Below are 20,475 nucleotides of genomic sequence, written 5' to 3'. Positions count from 1 at the left end.
GCTTCTTCCCGCCCTGGGACACTAGGAGAGTTAAACACAGAGAGCAGCTTTTTCCCTCCCCCGTTCTTTCCTTTCTCCACCAATTTCCTGGTGGGTCAACTAGAGAAAAAATCAACAGTCTTAAAAGCAAAACTTTTAATAAAAAAAGAAAGAAAGAATAGAATAACAGTTCTCTGTAAACTAGGATGGTATGATACAGGGCTTTCAACTTATAGAAATGAATAAACAATAAGAAAAAGGGATAAATAGCCTTACCCAAAAACAATACAATTTAAAAGTACTTATAGCCAAATACACATAAAGACTCCACCAGCCAGATACACAGATGCAAATACAGCAAAACAATTTAAAAGACTATACTTTTGCTAAACTTGTACTTACAACTGGGAAACTGAAGATTAGAAGCTTACAGATAGAAAAGACCCTCTCATAGCTGAGAGCCAGAACAGAAAAGACACAGAGCCAAACACAATTCCCTCCCTTCAGCTTTGAAAAATCCGGTTTCCCTGATTGGTCCTCTTGTCAGGTGTTTGGTTCCTTTGTTAACCCTTTTACAGGTAAAAGAAACATTAACCACTTAGCTATCTATTTATGACACGACAGTTTTTCAGTGCATTAGGTTGTACCCCAGAGCCTCGATGATCAGAGGGACCGAAGCGGTAAAGTGCAGACATAGGGAGCCTTAATTCAGCATTAAATCCTATTTCAAAAAGTTGACTTATTCATGTGAGACTTAGCTGATTATTCTACCTCACTGGAGGTCTTGTAATGCTGATGAGCCAGGTTAGCAATGCCACTTAAATAAGGGCGTCGATTACTATTGATTACAGTAATGGGAGGGACTGCGATAACTATACCTTAATATACCTCAGGGGTTACAATAATAAGAACATGAGGTTACTCAGGTCCAGATAGTTGCACAAGCTTGAGATTCCAATTATATCAGATTGCTCTGTTAAAGTCAGCTTATATTATTAACTTTTTTCCTTGCGTTTGCAAGCTTTGACATAGAGTGACGATTTTTAAGAGTGATATTGGAAAAAACACAGTACCCTACCTTTCATAGCATGTCTTGTTCTTCCAAGACGTGTCTGCTCATGTTCCATTCCAAGTAGCATTCGTGTGCGCGCACCATGGTTGCTTACTGAGTCTTTGGAAGGTTCTTTTCCCTAGTGCAGGGGTCAAGCAGACCTTTCAGCAGAAGTGGGTTTGTGCCGAGTCTTCATCTATTCACGTCTAATTTAAGGTTTCGCATGCCGGCAATACATAAACTTGTAACGTTTTTTTAGAAGGTCTCTTTCTATAAGTCTATAATATATTAACTAAACTGAATTGTTGTATGTAAAGTAAATAAGGTTTTTAAAAATGTTAAGAACTTCATTAAAATTAAATTAAAATGCAGAGCCCCCCGGACCAGTGGCCAGGGCCTGGGCAGTGTGAGTGCCGCTGAAAATCAGCTCGTGTGCTACCTTCTGCACACATGCCATATGCTGCCTACCCCTGCCCTAGTGGTACCAGTCAGATCGGCTGTGGAGCCCCCTGGAGTGGCATTCTTATGGCAGTTATATAGGTCCTTGCCAACTTGCCATCTCTTCACTTCCTTCTTGCCGGATACTCCAACAGAGGGGAGGTGGGTGGGTCTTGGAATGGACATGAGCAACACATCTCGAAGTACAACAGTTACGAAAGGCAGGTAACTGTTTTTTCTTCTTCGAGTGATTGCTCATGTCAATTCCAAGTAGTTGACTCCCTAGCAGCCCCCAGAAGAGAGGTTGGAGTTCACAGAGTTGCAAAATGTAGCACGGCTCTAACAAACGCAGCATAATCTTTAGCCTGCTGCATGATGGCATAGTGCAACATAAAGGTGTGGATACACTACCATGTTGCTGCCCTGCAGATGTCCTGAATGGAGACTTCTGCCAGAAATGCTGCAGATGAAGCATATGCTCTTGTGGAGTGTGCTGCCAATGCTTGGGCTAGAATCTTTGCTAGGTCATAGCACATTCTGATACAGGCCATCATCCAAGAAGAGACTCTCTGGGACGAAACAAGGAGACCCTTCAGGGTCTCCTAAAGTTGTAGTGATGAAGAGCTACATCGACTTCCTAAACGGCTTTGTTTGCTCAATGTAGAAGGCTAATGGCTGTCTAACATCCAGGAAATGAAGTATGCATTCCCTGTTGTTGAAGTGCGGCTTAGGGTAGAATACTGCCAGAAGGATGTCCTGATTTGCATGAAATTGCGAAACTACCTTGGGAGGAAAGCTGGGTGCGGCCGCAATTGTACCTTGTTCTTATAAAACACGGAACAAGGGGGCTCGGACATCAAACCCCTGAGCTCAGACACCCTCCTCGCTGATATTATAGCCATTAGGAATACCACTTTCCAACAACGATAGAGCAGCGAGCATGTTGCTAGGGGCTCGAAGGGTGGGCCCATGAGCCTTGAGAGCACCAGGTTAAGATCCCATGGAGGGATCAGCTGTTTTACTTGGGGGTACAGTCTGTCCAACCCCTTGAGGAAACAGCCAACCATAGGGTTAGCAAACACTGAGCGGCCCATTGAGACAAGATGGAAAGCCAAAATTGCCACCAGGTGCACTTTTACTGACGAGACTGCCAGCCCCTGTTGTTTCAGAAGTAAGTAGTCCAGGATAAAAGGAATCGAGGACTACAATGAAGGAGTACCTTTCTGGAGGGACCAAATGGAAAATCTCTTCCACTTTGCCAGATAAGTGGCGCGAGTGGAAGGTTTCTTCCTGCCTAAGAGAACCTCCGTAGCTGAGTCTGAGCAGTTAAGTTTTAGCGGGTTCAGCCATGGAGTTTTCATGCTATGAGATGGAGACACTCTAAGTTGGGGTGCTGGAGGTGGCCGTGGTCCTGCGTGATCATGTCCAGAACCAGGGGAAAAGTCATGGGCATATCCACTGACAGGTCCAGCAGTGTGGTGAACCAGTGCTGACATGGCCACGCTGGTGCTATTAGGATTAACTATGCTTTCTCTCGCCGGACCTTGAGGAGGACCTCATGGACTATAGGGTGGGTGCATAACTGGCTGGATAACCGTACTCAGAGAGTAGTTATTAATGGTTCCCAATCCTGCTTGGAAAGGTATAACAAGTGGAGTTCCGCAGGGGTCTGTTTTGGGACCGGCTCTGTTCAATATCGTCATCAACGACTTAGATATTGGCATAGAAAGTAAGCTTATTAAGTTTGCAGACCATACCAAACTGGGAGGGATTGCAACTGCTTTGGAGGACAGGGTCAAAATTCAAAATGATCTGGACAAATTGGAGAAATGGTCTGAGGTAAACAGGATGAGTTTAACAAGACAAACGCAAAGTGCTCCACTTAGGAAGGAAAAATCAGTTTCATACATAAAAAATGGGAAGAGACTGTCTAGGAAGGAGTACCGCGTAAAGGATCTAGGGGTTATAGTGGACCACAAACTAAATATGATCAACAGTGTGATGCTGTTGCAAAAAAGCCAAATGTGATTCTGGACGATTAACGGGTTGTGTTGTGAGCAAGACACGAGAAGTCATTCTTCTGCTCTACGCTGGTTAGGCCTCAACTGGAGTATTGTGTCCAGTTCTGGGCACCACATTTCAAGAAAGATGTGGTGAAATTGGAGAGGGTCCAGAGAAGAGCAAGAAGAATGATTAAAGGTCTTGACAACATGACCTATGAAGGAAGGCTGAAAGAATTGGGTTTGTTTAGTTTGGAAAAGAGAAGACTGAGAAGGGACATGATAGCAGTTTTCAGGTATCTAAAAGGGTATCATAAAGAGGAGGGAGAAAACTTGTTCACCTTAGCCTCTAAGGACAGAACAAGAAGCAATGGGCTTAAACTGCAGCAAGGGAGGTTTAGGTTGGACATTAGGAAAAACTTCCTAACTGTCAAGGTTGTTAAACACTGGAATAAATTGCCTAGGGAGATTGTGCAATCTCCATCTCTGGAGATATTTAAGAGTAGGTTAGATAAATGTCTATCAGGGATAGTCTAGACAATATTTGGCACTGCCATGAGGGCAGGGGACTGGACTCAATGACCTCTCGAGGTCCCTTCCAGTCCCAGAATCTATGAATCTATGAGCGGGAAGGGCAGGAATGCATACAGCAGGAGCCCTTTCCAGGACAGGATGAAGGTCTCCAAAAGCGAGCCAGGGCTGTGATTCAAGAAGGAGCAGAACTGTTGAAACTTCCTATTGTATTGCGCCACAAACAGGTATATCTGGGGAGATCCTCATCTTTGGGGAATGCTGTTGATGATGACATCTGAGCGAAGGGACCACTCCTGGCTGTGAAACAACCTGCTGAGGCAATCGGCCAGTTTGTTTTGTGAACCCGGAAGGTACGAGGCCCCCAGTTGTATCAAGTGGGTGATGCAGAAGTCCCACAGGGAAGAGAAGCGACCACCACCCTTTCTGTTTATATAAACCATTGCTGTGGTATTGTCTGTCAATACGGATACACATCTGCCCTGTAGATGGGTTTGAGATGTCTGTCAAGCGAGGTAAACTGTCGACAGCTCCCTGACATTGACATGCAGCAAAAGTTCTGCATGGGACCAGAGGCCTTGAGTCCTGAGCTCACCTAGGTGCACTCCTCATCTCAGCACCGACACATCTGCAACTAGAGATGGCGACAGCTAAGGTGTGGAAAAGGGTATTCCCGCACATACTGCTTGTGGGTCTAGCCACCATCAGAGGAATTCGAGAACCTGAGGAGTAAGAGTGACCAGTCTGTTTATGTGGTCTCGGTTTGGCCTATAAACTCAGGCTAGCCATGTCTGAAGCGGACGTAGTCAGAGCCTGGCATGCACTACCACATACGTGCAGGCAGCCATATGCCCAAGCAATTTCAGACAAGTCCGCACCATCATAGTGGGGAATCTCTTGAAATCCTCTATGATGGTGCTCATGGCGAGGAAATGAACATCCATGAGAAAAGCCCTTGCCTGGGTGGAGTCCAGGAGAGCCCAGATGAACTCTATCCTTTGTGTAGGGGGTATATTGACTTTGCAACATTTAGAATGAGACCGAATCTGAGGAACGTCATGCGCACCAGGCTCACGTGGTCCTCCACTTGGACTCAAGATTGGCCCTTGATAAGACAGACGGTATGGGAATTCTTACACCTGCCACTTCTGCCGGAAGGCTGTCACGACCGCCATGCATTTGGTGAACACCTCAGGGGCCACCAAAAGGCCAAAGGGGAGGACTGTGAAATGACAATGGGTGCTGTTTACCATGAATCAAAGAAACCCTCTGTGGGATGGGATTATGGACACATGGAAGTACGTGTCCTTCAAGTCGAGGGCAGCGTACCAGTCCCCCAGATCTAGAGAGCGGATAATGAAAGCTATGGAGATCATGCGAAACTTCAGCTTCTTCATGAATCTGTTGAGATTTCGCAGGTCTAGAATAGACCAAAGCCCACCTTTGGCTTTGGGTATTAGGAAGTAACGGGAATAGAATTCCCAGCCCCTGAACTACATAGGTGCCTCTTCTATCACCCTGAGTTGTAGGACCATTTGCACCTCCTGCATTAGAAGTTGCTCATGAGAAGGGTCCCTGAAAAGGGACGGGGAAGGTGAGTAGGAGGGTACACAATTTGAAAGAATATCCCAATTCTATCGTGCTCAAGACCCATCGCTGCAAACTCAGTACCAGGTTCAGTGCTGGGTACAGTGCTGGCCACAGCATCAGCCTCAGTGCCAGCCCAGGAGCAGGGCTCAGAACCCTTTGGAGGTTCCCTCACCATGGAGGCAGACGGAGGCCCCCATCTGTCCAAGGCAACCAAAAGGGATCTGGAGCTTGGCCCCTAGGCTTGATGATACGCCCATGAGGTCCAGAACAGCCACTGAGCAGGCACCTGCTAATGTGGTGGCCAGTGCATCATCGGAAGATGTTGCATCGCATTTTGCCTGGAGTGACGAGACCGGTGCCACCTGTTTTGAAGACGTACGATTCTGGCTCCGACTCGGAGGACAAGTCTGATCTCGGACTCCATGGCAGTGCTGTTCAGGATAGTACCGGTGATCAGTGCAGAGGAGAGGGCGAACGGTGCCACAGCATGGCCAGTTTGTCCTTGGAAAGTCCAGCCCCCACCAGCTCAGTGCTGGTGCTGCCAGTTCCAGCGCCGTTGGTGCTGCTTGCACTGGGGAGTGCTGGGTTGCCATCTCTATGAGGTTTCTGGCAGCCTCGAATGTGTTAGGAGTGGACAGCATGTCCAGCTCCTTCATTTGGAATCGTTGAGTCTAGTCTCATTGGACTCCCCAGTATAGGAAAAAGTTGCTGCAGGATCTCTGTGGACCTTAATAGTATTTTGATTCCCCCCATCATTCTTGGAGACTCACCGTATTTTTCTAATCCTGATTTATATATAAAGCTTTTTACTGGACACTTGAACAAGAGAAAGAACCTGTTCTACTATATACCCTGAGTAACTGAAGAATGACAATGGACGGTGCATTTGGAGATCTGAGAGGGAGAGGCTGAAGACTGCTGAGCAATATATACCATATGTGACAACTGCTTGCTATGGTCTGCACGACATCTGTGAGAGCCTCACCGATGCGTGGGAGGTGGAAGTCCAGACACTTTCATGACTGATACTATGAACAGCCAAGAGGTTCCCTTTGCAAACTGCAGCAAATAGTCAAGGCCACCCTGTGCACCTACTTTGAGACTAGCAGCTGAATTGTGGCATGGTTTCATTAGTGTGTGTGTAGGGATTTAATTAAACAGATGTACCACAAAGCATTTTAAAAAGCAAAATAAACTTTTTTGGAAGAGTGTTTTGTTATGGATACAGGATATGTGGTATTTTATGAACCTTTATTGAACTTTTGTCAAAATTAACCATTACAGAACATCAAGCAGTGCAAACAAAAACATTAATTGAACAAAACTATATTTTTAGCCATTGCAACATGAACAACAACAGTGAAAACAATGCAAAACATCGCAAACTGTATATAACATCATTGTGCAGATATGCACCACATTAGAAAAAAGTTCTGGAGCTACACTTATCACAAGCATTTGTATGTGCAGGATTTCTGCACAGTGGCTTTGCCTTGAGTTGTGGATGGCATGAAAAGAAACAACATTTGTCATCGTAAGGGTGAAGGAGGGTTCCCAGAAGTCACAGTTTCCAGACTCTTGTGATATGGTGGGGAGAGGGAAATGCCTGTGGCTTGAGTTTTGGGAAGGGTACTGCTGCTCCCAGTACCTGTTGTTCTCGATGCCTGCAGAACATGTCTGTGCTGGGATTGGGGTGCTGTAGCAGAACATTGTGCCAACATGTTCTCAGTCAAGACAGTCTGGTTTTGCATGTGCTCCAGATCCTGTCTCAGCATATCTCCCTGTCTATGCATGTTTTTTGCCTTCCTCTCAGTCAGCACGGAGAACCTCTGTCTTGTCTCTCTGAAAGAATTTCCGTTTACTCTTCTGTCTTCTTATCCCGCTTCTGGGATGCTGTCACAAAGTCCCCAAACACTTCACCTTTGATCTTCCCTTTTCTGATTAATCAGATATTCGGCAGTTGACAATGTTCCTCTCCTTGGGGGCCATAGGGTGTCAGATGCAGAAGCAGGAGGAGCTGAGAAACAGAACAAGTAGTTACTGAAGCGATTCAAGTTTCCATGGTAACAATTATAAAATGCTCAGTTCTGGAATGCTATTTCAAATCTCTTGCCAGTCAGGGAGATAAGTGTTTCACCTGAATTTCCCTCTGCACGGGAGCCTTGGCTATGATTGGCTAAGGTGGGCAGCAGAGTTTCAGGGATTTGGACTGGCGGTTTGCAGGGGAAGGAACCTAGGGATGGGCAGAAGGATTTGGAGGTCTACATGGGCTGAGGAGGACAGGGGCTAGGATGTTTGCAGGTGCCATACTTTGTCTGCCCGTCCACTTCTGCAGGCAGTCCTAGCATTGGACAATGCAACCTTAATACGGAGGCAGAGAAGAGGCTTTTTAGAAAAAGCGGATGAGCAGACCAGAAATCTATGCAGTGATTTTATTCACCCCCAGAAATGCTGCAGGACTGGAAGAGGCAGGTTACCCACAGAAGTAATCTTGAGAAGGCTGAGTAATTCTGCAACGTTTCTGCCAATATACAGCATTATCTTTGCCTTAAATTCTGTTTAAAATCACCTGCCAACATTCAAAAAGTGTACTGCTACATACTGTTCTGCTGTAATTGTTAACAATGCTGATGGTCTTATTACAGCTAGCCAAGTGCCTATGCATCTATTGTCACCTTTTTGGAAACATACCTTATCAAATGCTATGACAGCTGAAAGCTCAGGGCACTGATCAAACTCTGAAACAAAGTATTTTTTATGCTGCATTATTTTTCTGTAACTGACATTTCAATAAACATGCCTGCATTATATGCTGTGTTTTTTTGTTTGGTTGGTTTTTTGTTTTTTTTTAAAACCACTCTGGCACCCCTACTTTAACCAGGGCAGGAAGTCTGGGAGACCATAGCAGTTGACCAGGAAGGGAGATGAGGTGGCAGATGGCTGTAAGAAATGAAAATATCAGGATATAATCCCTACAGAGCTGGAATTCCCTGGCACAGCTACCATACTGAGTAAAAGAAGTGGGGATGAGAAGCTGAGCTCTCATCCACCAAACTGGCGGCTTCCATTGGGCACCTGGAACAACAATATGTTAAAATAACCTATACATTTTTATTGTAATATAGCACGTAATACTTACAGGCAGAGGTCCCCTCCTCAGATCTGTCAGTCTGGTGTCTGCCTGGGTATCAGAAGTCTGTTCTCTAGGTCAGGCTTGGGGTCTTCCCTGGGAAAGAAATCCTGGCTTTCAGGGAATCCTCCACTTCAGAGTACTAGTCAGGATTCTCCTTGGTGTTCTCCATAACATATTGAGCATCAGTGGTGGCCTAGCGGGTAAAAATCCTATCCAGGTCCTCAAAGTAAGGGCAGGTAGTTTGAGTACTGCCAAAGGTCCTCGTTCTGTCGTTGGGGTTTTTTTTTTTTGCTTTTTTTTTTTTTTTACAATTCTGACAAAGCTTCTGCCCTTCATTGCAGCATTGAGCCAAGTCCAAGGAGTTACCCCAGTTGGTTATTTGATTAGCTATATACTTGAGTATTTTCTTATTACAGTGGCTAATATTAAAGCAGGACTGCACCAATTCCTTTCCCCAGATCACAAGAAAATCCATGACTTCTGCAAGGCTCCCCACAGACACACAAGGCATGGCTGCTATAGCACTGCTGTAATGCTACAGGCGTGTGTAATCATAAACAGAGCGTTCCTGGCTGTACACCAGCATTTAAATAGGGAGGTAACATCTGGTCATGATGACCCCTGTGCAGTAAGGGGTACACTGGTGAGCAGATAGTTCAGTCCTGGTGTAAAACAATGTAGTGTCCTATCAGTGGGAGGACTGAAAAGTTAACCTGAAATACTGATGCAGCCACACAAACTCCATATTAACTACACACAATAGTCCAACTGGAAATTCATTTTGGAATGACTTAAAGTGGATTATCCAGTTTGCACTAACTAGCCTGTTAATTCAGAAGAATTGTGTTGTGTGGATGCATTCCTTTTTAATTTGAAAAAATGCCAGTTAGTCTGAAATAAACCCATTGTGTGGACAAACCCTAAAACACCATTTGAACCCAGCAGCTTGTCTACACTATGCTTTCCAATGATGCTAACAGCAATGGAACTGAACGGGCATTAGCAAGAGTGGGACATTTTTGCAAAGTTTCCCTAATGTACACAACATCATGATGAGTCAGCAGCAGAACTGAGTCATTATTCCCAACTGCTGATGATCTAACCACTATATTACATTGCTTATTTAAATAAGTACATTACCACTAAACATTATTTAAATTTGTATATAATTTCTCATTCTGAAAGGACTCCAGCACATCAGAAGCTCTGATGTGATCCTTTTTCAGAAACACACATTGTGCACAAACAATTCTAGTGTTGGAGTGGAAAATGACGGGACACCATATTGCACATAACGCAGAGAAAATTTTAATGAAGACATCAAGGCAAAACTCTACTCTCACAAGACCCCATGCCACTTTTTAAGTCCATGCACAGCACCTCAAACAAATAACAGGTTTCAGAGTGGTAGCTGTGTTAGTCTGTATCAGCAAAAACAATGAGTCTTCCCTGTTGCATCTTAGAGACTAACAAATTTATTTTGGCATAAGCTTTCGTGGGCTAGAACCCACTTCATCAGATGCTTGGAGTGGAAAATACAGTAGCAGGTATATTTATACATACTGTATGAAAAGATGGGAGTTGCCTTACCAGGTGGGGGCGGGGGTCAGTCTAACGAGACAATTCAATTAACAGTAGAATACCAATGGAGGAAAAAATCACTTTTGTAGTGGTAACAAGGGTGGCCCATTTCAAACAATTGACAAGAACGTGTGAGTAACAGTAGGGGGAAATTAGTATGGTAAAATTAGGCTTTGTAATGACTCATCCACTCTTCATCTTTATTCAGGCCTAATTTGCTGGTGTCCAGTTTGCAAATTAGTTCCAGTTCTGCAGTTTCACATTGGAGTCTGTTTTTCAAGTTTTTTTGTAGAAGAATTGCCACTATTAAGTCTGTTATTGAGTGACCAGGGAGGTTGAAGTGTTCTCCTACTGGTTTTTGAATGTTGTAATTCCTGGCGTCAGATTTGTGTCCATTTATTCTTTGGTGTAGAGACTGTCCAGTTTGGCCAATATACATGGCAGAGGGGCACTGCTGGCAAATGATGGCATATATCACATTGTATATGTGCAGGTGAACGAGCCCTGATGGTGTGGCTGATGTGGTTAGGTCCTATGATGGTGTCCCTTGAATAGATATGCGGACAGAGTTGGCACTGGGGTTTGTTGCAGGGTTTGGTTCCTGGGTTAGTGTTTTTGTTGTGCAGTGTATAGTTTCTGTTACCCTCACCTTTCATATACTATGTACTTTTCATGTACTATGTATAAATATATCTTCTACTGTATTTTCCACTCTATGCATCTGATGAAGTGGGTTCTAGCCCATGAAAGCTTATGCCCAAATAAATTTGGTAGACTCTAAGGTGCCACAAGAACTCCTCGTTGTTTTGTTCAAACAAGTAAGTAATTTAAAAAGTGTCTTGTCCAAAAATTTACATGTAGTAAACTTCATGGAACTTAGCTTAGAATAAGGGGCTAAAGCGAGCTGTGCACTGGCTTTGGATCAGTTGTTGCATAAAATCTAGGACCTGCAAACTTGATATTTAGATCACTGCTGAAAGCTGACCCACCAGTTAAAGCAGGGTAGTCAACAGGCAGACAGCGTGCCAAAGCTGGACCAGCAGGCACTTTTGAATGGACCCCCAAATCTTTTTATTACTTATTACCGTCATTGTTGTTTTTTTATGATGTTCTCTGGAGCATGGACCTTGACCATACCTTGACCAAGAAATCTGGACCTTGACAAAAAGTAATTGACTACCCAAGTTAAAGAAATCCCAACTACTGCACCCCTGGATGTATGTGTTAGTAACATTCTCTACAGCACTGGTTCCCAAACGGGGGTTTGTGAACTCCTGGGGGTTCACAAAATGTTACATGGGGTTCTCGGGAAAAAATTCCCTAATGGCTGAAACTGGGTCAGCTCCCTTCCTTGCAAGTTCTAAGGACTTGAAAATACACAGCACCAACCTTCAATCATTTTAAAAGTTTCAACCCCTTCCCCCACCCCTCTCTCATTCACTAAATGCAAATAGCCTTCAGACCAGATAAGCAGCTGCTCCAAAACAGACCCCCCTCCCCCCTTGGGGCTGCTTCTCTCCTCAAGCAAACACTAGCTGTGGACATTCATCCCCCTGCCTGTCTCTGCTTGAGCAAACAGTAGCTGTGTTTGTTTTTAAGATAAGCTGCTCCGGGAGCTCCGAGTTCACAACAAAACAAAGAGAGGCATCACAACAAAACAAAGAGTGTTATCTTTCCTTAATAAGCATTATGGGAAGGTTCTGGAGGCCAGTTACAGCATAGTAAGATTAATCACTGTTTACACTGGCACCCCAGCACTGCAAGAGCAGCACTTGAGTCGTTATTCCCCAGGCCGAGGTGGAGGACAGCCAGTGCTGTAGCCAGGGAGATACAGCGCTATATGTTCCTTGCCAGTATGGACAGGGAGTAAGATACAGCACTGTAAAGCCACCACCAACGCTGTAACTCTCAAGTGTAGCCAAACCCTAATAATAAATAGCGTGTAATAAGCATGTCATAAAAATGTTTATGTTCCCAAGATCACTGCTTTCATAACTTATACTCAGGTCAAGGAGAATATCCCTGAAAATGTTATTTTTTAGGAGGGGGGTTTGCGAGGTTTGACATTTTAGTGAAAGGGGTTCACGGTTCTTAAAATTTGGGAACCACAGCTTTACAGCAAAAGAGAGGAAAGGCAGGCTTTAAATGGTACCGAGATCCAGGGCCTCCCAATGAGTCCCGCAGAGGGGCCGGGGCACAAGGAAGACCTGCGAAATCCCTTACTTAGGAACTTATTATGCCATATAACCTACAACCTAGACAACACCGGTCCTACATGTAGGTGACAAAAAATACCTGTAGGGAACCCACTGCATTGCCTCGACATTCGCGTAGCCCGCACTAGACGAGCCGCACGCCAGGGACAGACGGCGACTGGAGCAGCCAGGCAGGGCTCGCCCGGCCCAGCGCTAGCAGCCCGGCCAGCAGCGCGCCCGCCAGCCCCAGCCTGTCCACTTTCTCCCCTCCCGCCCGGACTGTCCAGCCCCTCCCTCTGAAGCGCGAGCGGAGGGTGTCCTAGGCACGCAGAGGGACGCTGGGAGTTGTAGTCCATTTCAGCACCAGCGGGCTGCCTGCCAGTGGCGTGGCCTCTGCCCGTGGCCTCAGCCCCAGGCGTGAGCGCGGAAGGGCGAACGCCCGCGCGGGGTCAGGGCAGGGACACCGGCTGGGGAGAGGCGCCCAGGGGCCCCATGCACTACAAGCCCCATGGTGCTTTGCCAGGCGGCGCTGTGCGACACGCAGCGCTCCGGGGCTCCTCTGCCCTTATTCCGGGGAAAGCGCAACAGAGACCGGCAGGGGCGGCCGCCGGCCGGCGGCACGTAGGCACGGCGAGAACCATGTGGGTGTTCGGCTACGGCTCCCTTATCTGGAAGGTGGATTTCCCCTACGAGGACAAGATGGTCGGGTACATCACGGGCTACAGCAGGAGGTTCTGGCAGGGGAGCACCGACCACCGCGGGGTGCCGGGCAAGGTGAGCTCTGGGAGCGTGTCCTGCTGGTGCCCCGAGCGGGGAGGGAAGCACCCATCATCCGCCCCCAGGGGGCAGGAGAGGGGAAGTGCCGGTGGCAGCTGCTGTTTGTCCTCCCCGTTCCAGAGATTTAATCTGCTGCGGAGCGGGGAACGCTATGCTGACCAGTGTCCCATCCAAAGCAGGGAGCACTGAGCTCAGCCCCAGGAGTTTATACAGAAATTAACCCAAATCCCACAGCAGAACCCCTCCACGTACCCCCAATACAGGTACGGGCCGCTCTTCAGCTCCCCTCCATAAACACAGATCCCCAACCTTTGCCTCCCCTCCTCCCAGCGATACCTACGTTCAGTTCAGGCATTCTCCCCCACTAGAATACACACCCCCACCCCCACACACAATTACTGCATGCAGCCCCCACCCCCAACACGCACCCCCAACAGATTCCCTTCCCCCCTACAGACACAGGTTCTCCTCACACACACCTCACGTCCTCTCTGCACCAAAGAACACTTCCACAGTTCAACTATTCTCTCATGTACAAGCAGGTCCCGTTCACACATGCTATCAAACTCCTTTCACTCAGGTCCCATATCTCCATTCCACTACACACACACATAATTTTAAAACTTCATAATTTTAAAACACCCTCTACCTTTCCCCTGCCTTCCAAATGGATCATATTTAATATCAATTTCACATATATAGCTTTACAGTCCTCCACCCCTATATTTATACAAACCACCACCTCTTTTACCTTCCTACATCAACTTCATGATCAAAGTTACTGGGTAATCTTTTGCACTATGAGCTGGAGAATCATACTGGTCTGAACATTTTGTACCTACTATTAGTTGCATGTAATAACTAATAGCTTCCTGTTAGACACTAACAGAACAAATAAATCTTCCCCCCCCCCTTCCGTTTATTTTGTGTATTTGTCAGCATTTTGTGCAGTTAGTTTCACCCTTTCCCCCATAGTCATTAAGGCCCCAATCTAACAAAAGCTGATCTGCAGGGTATACACCATGCAGAGCAACAAAACCAAACACAATGGAGGTCTGCTTTGGCACAGGGGGTCAGAAACAGCTTGCAAGACAGAGGCCTTTGGGTTCAATCTTGCCAATATTTACAAGTGAGTAGTTAATTGTGTGCTTAAGTCCTTTTGATTTACAGGGGCCTCAGTCAGTTTCAACCTTGCTAAAAAGATCCTTATATAATCTAAAAATAAGAGTTTCAACTCCTGTTTCAAAGGAATGTTTTTAAAAGAATTTCTGAATATATTAAAATAATGCTTTAAAACTGGAATTTTTTTAATTGCTTAATTAAAAAAAATTGAGTTGGCAATATCCCTTTAAAGAAGGAAGGAGGTCAGGCAGCAGTGTAATAAATGCACAAGCTCTCTATTTTGTCTGTTGAAATACAAAAGTAAACTTTTGAAAAGTAAAATGGGTTCACTCTTATGGCATTGTTCAAAGAAGCACAGTATTCCTTTATTTGTGCAATAGGTGAATAATTGCCAAAACCAGCTTCAATATTCATATGATTAAAAGTACAGTGTTACGATCATCTGCATAGCTAGAAATTTTAAATTATTGGCTCTGTTTTTGTATGAGAGAAATCTTGTATTACAGTAATAGTTATAACTCAGAAATCCCAAACCCACACCACACAACTTCCAAAGAACTCAGCATATGCAGCCTTTCAAAACTGGAAAATGCCCCTATATTTCCCATACAATACCTAGGGCTTGTCTACACTTACAGCACTGCACTGGCACAGCTAGAGCGCTTATTGAAGACGCTACCTGCACTGACTGGAGAGCTTCTCCCACTGGCATACATACTCTACCTCCCTGAGAGGCGATAGCTATGTCGATGGGAGAAGCCTTCCCCCATCGACGTAGTGCTATCTACACCAGGGAGTTAGGTTGGTATAACTGTGTTGCTCGGAGTGTGGATTAGTTATACCAACATAAATTGGTAGTGTAGATCAAGCCTCAGATCTTGTAGTGCTAGTTTTGTAACCTCCCAAACTAAATCCATTCTGCTACTTTCAACTGAAATTCATTTCTCACCTCAAGCACTGATGCAATTATCAGTGGAATTACTGATCCAAAATACTATATACAAATACTATTTGCCATTTGGCATGAATAAGTAAATTGAGCCTTCCTTGATTCACTTCTAAATCTGAGTAGTATCAGAGTAGCTGAAGGACTTCACAATGTGAAAAGAGCTTCTAAAGAAAGCTGGCAAAGCTCCAAAATTAACATTTTCCGGTTACATGTGGATTCAATTACACAGGCTCACCACTTGTGTAAACCACCCCATTACCATCACCACTGCCATCAGTGTGGGCAGTACTCACTATTCCCTGGCGGAACCTACGTTCTATATAATTTTAACAACACACTGAATTTCAGTGTATTTCTTATACTTTTATTAATTTTTATATTAAAGTATTAGTGCCCGGAGGCTGCAGTTAGGACCAGGGCCTCACCATCCTGAGCATTGTATAAACATAGTCTTAAGACAGTTCCTGCCTCTTGGAGCTTATAGTCTAAGATCCCTATCTGCAATTGCCTCAGTACAGATGTCAAGTATCATGGGATAACCATGTTAGTCTGCATCTGTTAAAGCAGCAAAGAGTCCTGTGGCACCTATAGACTAACAGACGTATTGGAGCATGAGCTTTCGTGCATGCATCCGATGAAGTGGGTATTCACCCACGAAAGCTCATGCTCCAATATGTCTGTTAGTCTATAAGGTGCCACAGGACTCTTTGCCGCTCAGTACAGATGGACTCCCCTGTGCCTATGTGGAGCCTCATTGACTTCGGTGGCATCCATCTACAGGGACAAGATGCAACAAGAACAAAATGGAGAAGGGAAAAGAAGACCAGGGTGATGGTACCAAGTTTGAGACAAATACATTTGAATTTGATCTGTTTATATAATTAAGTTTATTGTAAGCCAATAGAGACCAATGCAAGTTGATTATTATCAACATTATTTGTTACATGATGGTAACACCCGAAGATCCCAGAGGAGAATGAGGTCCCATTGTGTTGGGCACTGTGCTGACATGTAGGGAGAAACTTATTTTAACTTAAGGTAGAAGTGCAAGGACATACTTTAAGTGTTCCCTTAAAATAAGAATACCTAGTGGAAGCTGATGTTATTAATTTTTATTGTGTTTATACTGATCCTTTCAGCACTTTTTCAAAACTTATGAAAACCTGTCTACCTTGCACACACAACCAAACACATCCTAAGAATAAGTCGTGCCTTCTGATTCAAAATACTCTAGTTTCCTTTCATAAGTATTAGGAAGTGACCATTTCAGGTGTGACTTCCGATTTATGGTTGTACTAGGTGCTAACTGCTCTTTATAGTTCAGAGACTCTTACTGTCTTAAAGTCATTTTTTGTACCTAATCATAGACTTTCACATTACAGGACATCTTTTAAGCAATGCAAGACTTCTAAGACAGTAATGGCAGCAAGAAACGTATCCCAAACGATATTGTGCATCTAGCCAGGAGAAAATAATCTCATTTTTGCTGAATCTTAAAAGGAGGAAGTATGAATCTATAAATAGGATGCTAAAGCAAAGCAGAGATGTGCGCAAACTACTTCCTTCTGCATGGGCTTTATAATTTTTAGCCTGGTAATAAAACTAAAAGAGGGGAGATTTTATCCCTTTTTTTTTTTTTTTTTTAAATCTGGTGTTAACAAAAATAAACCACAGGATTATGAAGTTAAAAACAATTCCCAGTTGAAAGCATCCTTTCCAATTTCCTGTGGACAGGTATATTTTTAAAGCCACAGAAGGAAGCATAATATATTTTTACTGAATTTTGAAATCCTGCATCGCTCTCATTGCACAAGGGCTATCACCCTTATATAATTCTAAACAGCTCAACAAATGCTAAGGAAACAATAGGTTACAGAAACATCCAGCAAATTAGGGGAATGACACTGATGGGGCAGGGCTATGTTATTTACAGCTGCATATGTAGCTAATGATTTAGTCATCTGAAATACTTAACTAATCATTAACATACTGGACCTGGTATATGAAAATGGGCCAAATATTCAAGTAAGTTTCCCTACTTTAAGAAAGAAAAATTGTAAATGCTAATTTTAATTAAAATATACTTTTCTGTTGTTCATTGAGGTCTCTCCCCCCCACACCCCCCAAGCAGTCACTTCATTTACACATCACTGGCAACTCCAAACTAAAACTGGAGTCTGACTTTGAAAGAGAGCAGCTCTAGTGAAGATGTAAGAATTATACTATTTGAAAAAGGAAATGCTGCCTTTTCAAAAGGAGGATGTCTAGGTTCATGCAAACATGAATCAGCAGTAATTAATGTATACAACGTTTTTGTGTGTCTTTTTTTTAACACCAAAACAATCCCATCACTGAACAGCAAAATAATGATCCATATTTTATTTCTGAAGAGCTTTTTCAGATTACTAGGACCCTTATCAACCCAGGATGAACTTCTGGAATGCCAATACAGACCTACAAACGGATCTACAGGAAACATCAAGTACAATCTTCCCTGCATTTGCTGGAAGACCTCTTAGGCCTGGTCTACATAGAGATTTTGTACCCATATAACTATTTTGGTTATGGCTGTAATTCTTTACTGGAATAGTTATACTGGTACATCTCCTGTAACGTGGATGCACTTTTAGTGGTATAAATGTGCCTTTTACTGATACAGCTTTATTCCCCTTCCTGTACTGGAATAAGCCATACGAGCAAAAGATCGTTATATCACTGTAACTGTGTCCATGTTACTGGGTTTGTACTTCTTTAATTATACCAACATAATTAAATTGCTGAAACTTTTGTGTTTAGCACTCATAGTTTTGTTAATGCTCATACAGCTGAACTGATCCCAACACAGGTAGAATTTTCTGTAAAAATTCCCTGATATATAGAAGACAAGCATTTTCCAGGACAGACAAGATCTAAATTTTTAATGTAAAACCACACAGAGAAGAATCCTTTTGGACCTCCTTTATACACCATAAAGCAGCAAAAACTGTACATGCCCAATTTCTTTGCTTTTCAGGGCAACTTTAAAGAAGTCATAGCTGTAATTTACTATGGACTAGATTGTGCCCTGATCTACCGTGGTTAGGGTTAGAGTATGCAAAGTGGGTTCTAGTGCAGGGGTCGGCAACCTTTCAGAAGTGGTGTGCCGAGCCTTCATTTATTCACTCTGATTTAAGGTTTTGCTTGCCAGTAATACATTTTAATGTTTGTAGAAGGGCTCTTTCTATAAGTCTATAATATGTAACTAAACTATTGTTGTATGTAAAGTAAATAAGGTTTGTAAAAAGTTTAAGAAGCTTCATTTAAAATCAAATTAAAATGCAGAGCCCCCCGGACCAGTGGCCAAGACCCAGGCAATGTGAGTGGCACTGAAAATCAGCTTGCGCCACTGAAATCAGCTCACATGGCATAGGTTGCCTACCCCTTTTCTAGTGGGTGTGCATGAAGAATCCTGTAAAAGGGCTGGGGCAGATTCCTCTCATATTTGTGTGTTCCTGCACAAGAAAGGAGCACCAGGGGAACTGTTCCTTAGGGGAGAGTCTCTGAGACGCCATGCCTCCTAGGACTACTCCTGGGCAAAGCAGATTACACACTGACCCTGGCTCAAGGCTGGATCTAGAAGTATAATTTAACCCTAAATAAGCTGGTGCTTTAAAGAACAAAATGAGTTCAGAATGTAAAGTCAATCCGGATTTTGTTTTAACTCTGAATTTCTTTGATTGTTAGCTTGTCAGATTGATGACACTGTAGTCTGTGGTTTATTATAAAACTGAGCTAATACACAATATACATTATCTAAGTTTTATAATTAGTTCTGAAGTTTTATCACTTGCAACCAGCAACCTACTACACAAATGTATCACAGCACCCTCTGTGTGACTTTATAATTGCTCTGAAAGCCACTCTGCTGCTAATACAAGATGTTATAACCTTATTTTTAACATACACTAAGCAAATGCAGAGTCAAGAGTATCCCTTGCACTGGGTCAGTTTGTCTCTGGTGTGAACCCATTAAAACAGTGATGAGCAACCTGCAGCCACTGGGAGCTGCGGGTGGTTGTGCCTGCGGATGATCTATGTAAACGCTGTCTTGCGGCCCATCAGTGGATTACCCTGATGGGCTGCATGCAGCTAGCGGTCTGCAGGTTGCCCGCCACTGAATTAAAATCCAAAATTACACCAGGGACAAATTTATTCATGGTGTGTAAATTGCAAGTGAAACCAATCCTTCAACACTATTATCTCATTTAAAAGTATAGCAGTGTAATACCAGCCTACAAGTTGAAAAACCTACTGAAAATACTTGCTGCAACAACATTTCATAGTCAGTGCAACAACATTTCATAGTCAGTACAACAAAGACGACATAATGAGCATTTTTATGCACAACAATGACTGCAAGCTTTTTTGTACAAAACTCGGCTTAACATAATGATGACCTTGTATTCATACTTTAACTGCTCAACTTACATTACTGTAATAATGTAGTTAAACAATAGTTAAAAATGCAATGCTTGCTATTACTGCCATGATATATAGTACATAGGATGCTACATTAGAAAGATATTCCTTGTTAACACTGCGCATGAAGACAAAGTTAAAAATGTAAATTATTATTAATACCTTCTTGCAAAACACATTGCATTAAGTATACTAGCTCCATAATATTTTAAGATGCTGATTTGATTAGTCTGAGAGTCTTACGTGAGAGTGGCCAGTACATTAGCAGGCATTAATGTGATGTTCACTGACATTTGATCAAATACTTCTGTACCAGAAAACAAGTCAGTAGTTTGCTACATCACATCCTTCCCCAGAAAGAGAGATGAATGTATAATTTCTTTTTGTGAAAACAGAAAAGTCAGTTATTTGACTTGTCATAAACAGATAGCTAAGGGTTAATGTCTATTTCACCTGCAAAGGGGTAACCAAACATCTGACCAGAGGACCAATCGGGAAACCGGATTTTTCAGAGCTCAGGGAGGGAATTTTTGGGTGTGTGTCTTTTGCCTGTAACTCTGTGCTCTCTCGGCTTTGAGAGAGGATCTCTTTACCTTCAGGTTTTCTAATCTTCTGTTTCCAAGTTGTGAGTACAAAGGTAGGAAAACAATAGGCTTATATTGTTTTTTTTT

General features: G+C 43.6%; 2 protein-coding genes across 6 annotated transcripts in view; one reads left to right on the top strand and one right to left on the bottom strand.

The window, feature by feature from the left end:
• ASB3 (ankyrin repeat and SOCS box containing 3) overlaps positions 1–20,475 on the bottom strand; it is a 140,940-nt gene that overhangs the window by 81,956 nt on the left and 38,509 nt on the right. The window contains exon 1 of one of the 5 annotated variants that reach the window (XM_075064376.1): positions 12,599–12,779. The exons of 3 other annotated variants lie outside the window; for them this stretch is intronic. In XM_075064376.1, the coding sequence (XP_074920477.1) occupies positions 12,599–12,618 (20 nt within the window). In that variant the 5' untranslated portion in view covers positions 12,619–12,779. Of the gene's footprint in view, positions 1–8,728; positions 8,838–12,598; positions 12,780–20,475 lie in introns of those variants that run through there. One more of the 5 variants, XM_032778368.2, reaches the window with a different exon arrangement.
• The window catches only part of CHAC2 (ChaC glutathione specific gamma-glutamylcyclotransferase 2), a 25,839-nt gene continuing 18,254 nt past the window's right edge, over positions 12,891–20,475 (top strand). The window contains exon 1 of the mRNA XM_032778371.2: positions 12,891–13,272. Coding sequence (XP_032634262.1) covers positions 12,991–13,272 — 282 coding nt within the window. The 5' untranslated portion in view covers positions 12,891–12,990. The remainder of the gene's footprint in view (positions 13,273–20,475) is intronic.

Source organism: Chelonoidis abingdonii, chromosome 3, assembly GCF_003597395.2.
Source record: "Chelonoidis abingdonii isolate Lonesome George chromosome 3, CheloAbing_2.0, whole genome shotgun sequence".
Classification (NCBI taxonomy): Eukaryota; Metazoa; Chordata; order Testudines; family Testudinidae; genus Chelonoidis; species Chelonoidis abingdonii.
Note: the sequence above shows the minus strand (reverse complement) of the source record. Positions and strands in the feature narration are given on the sequence as shown.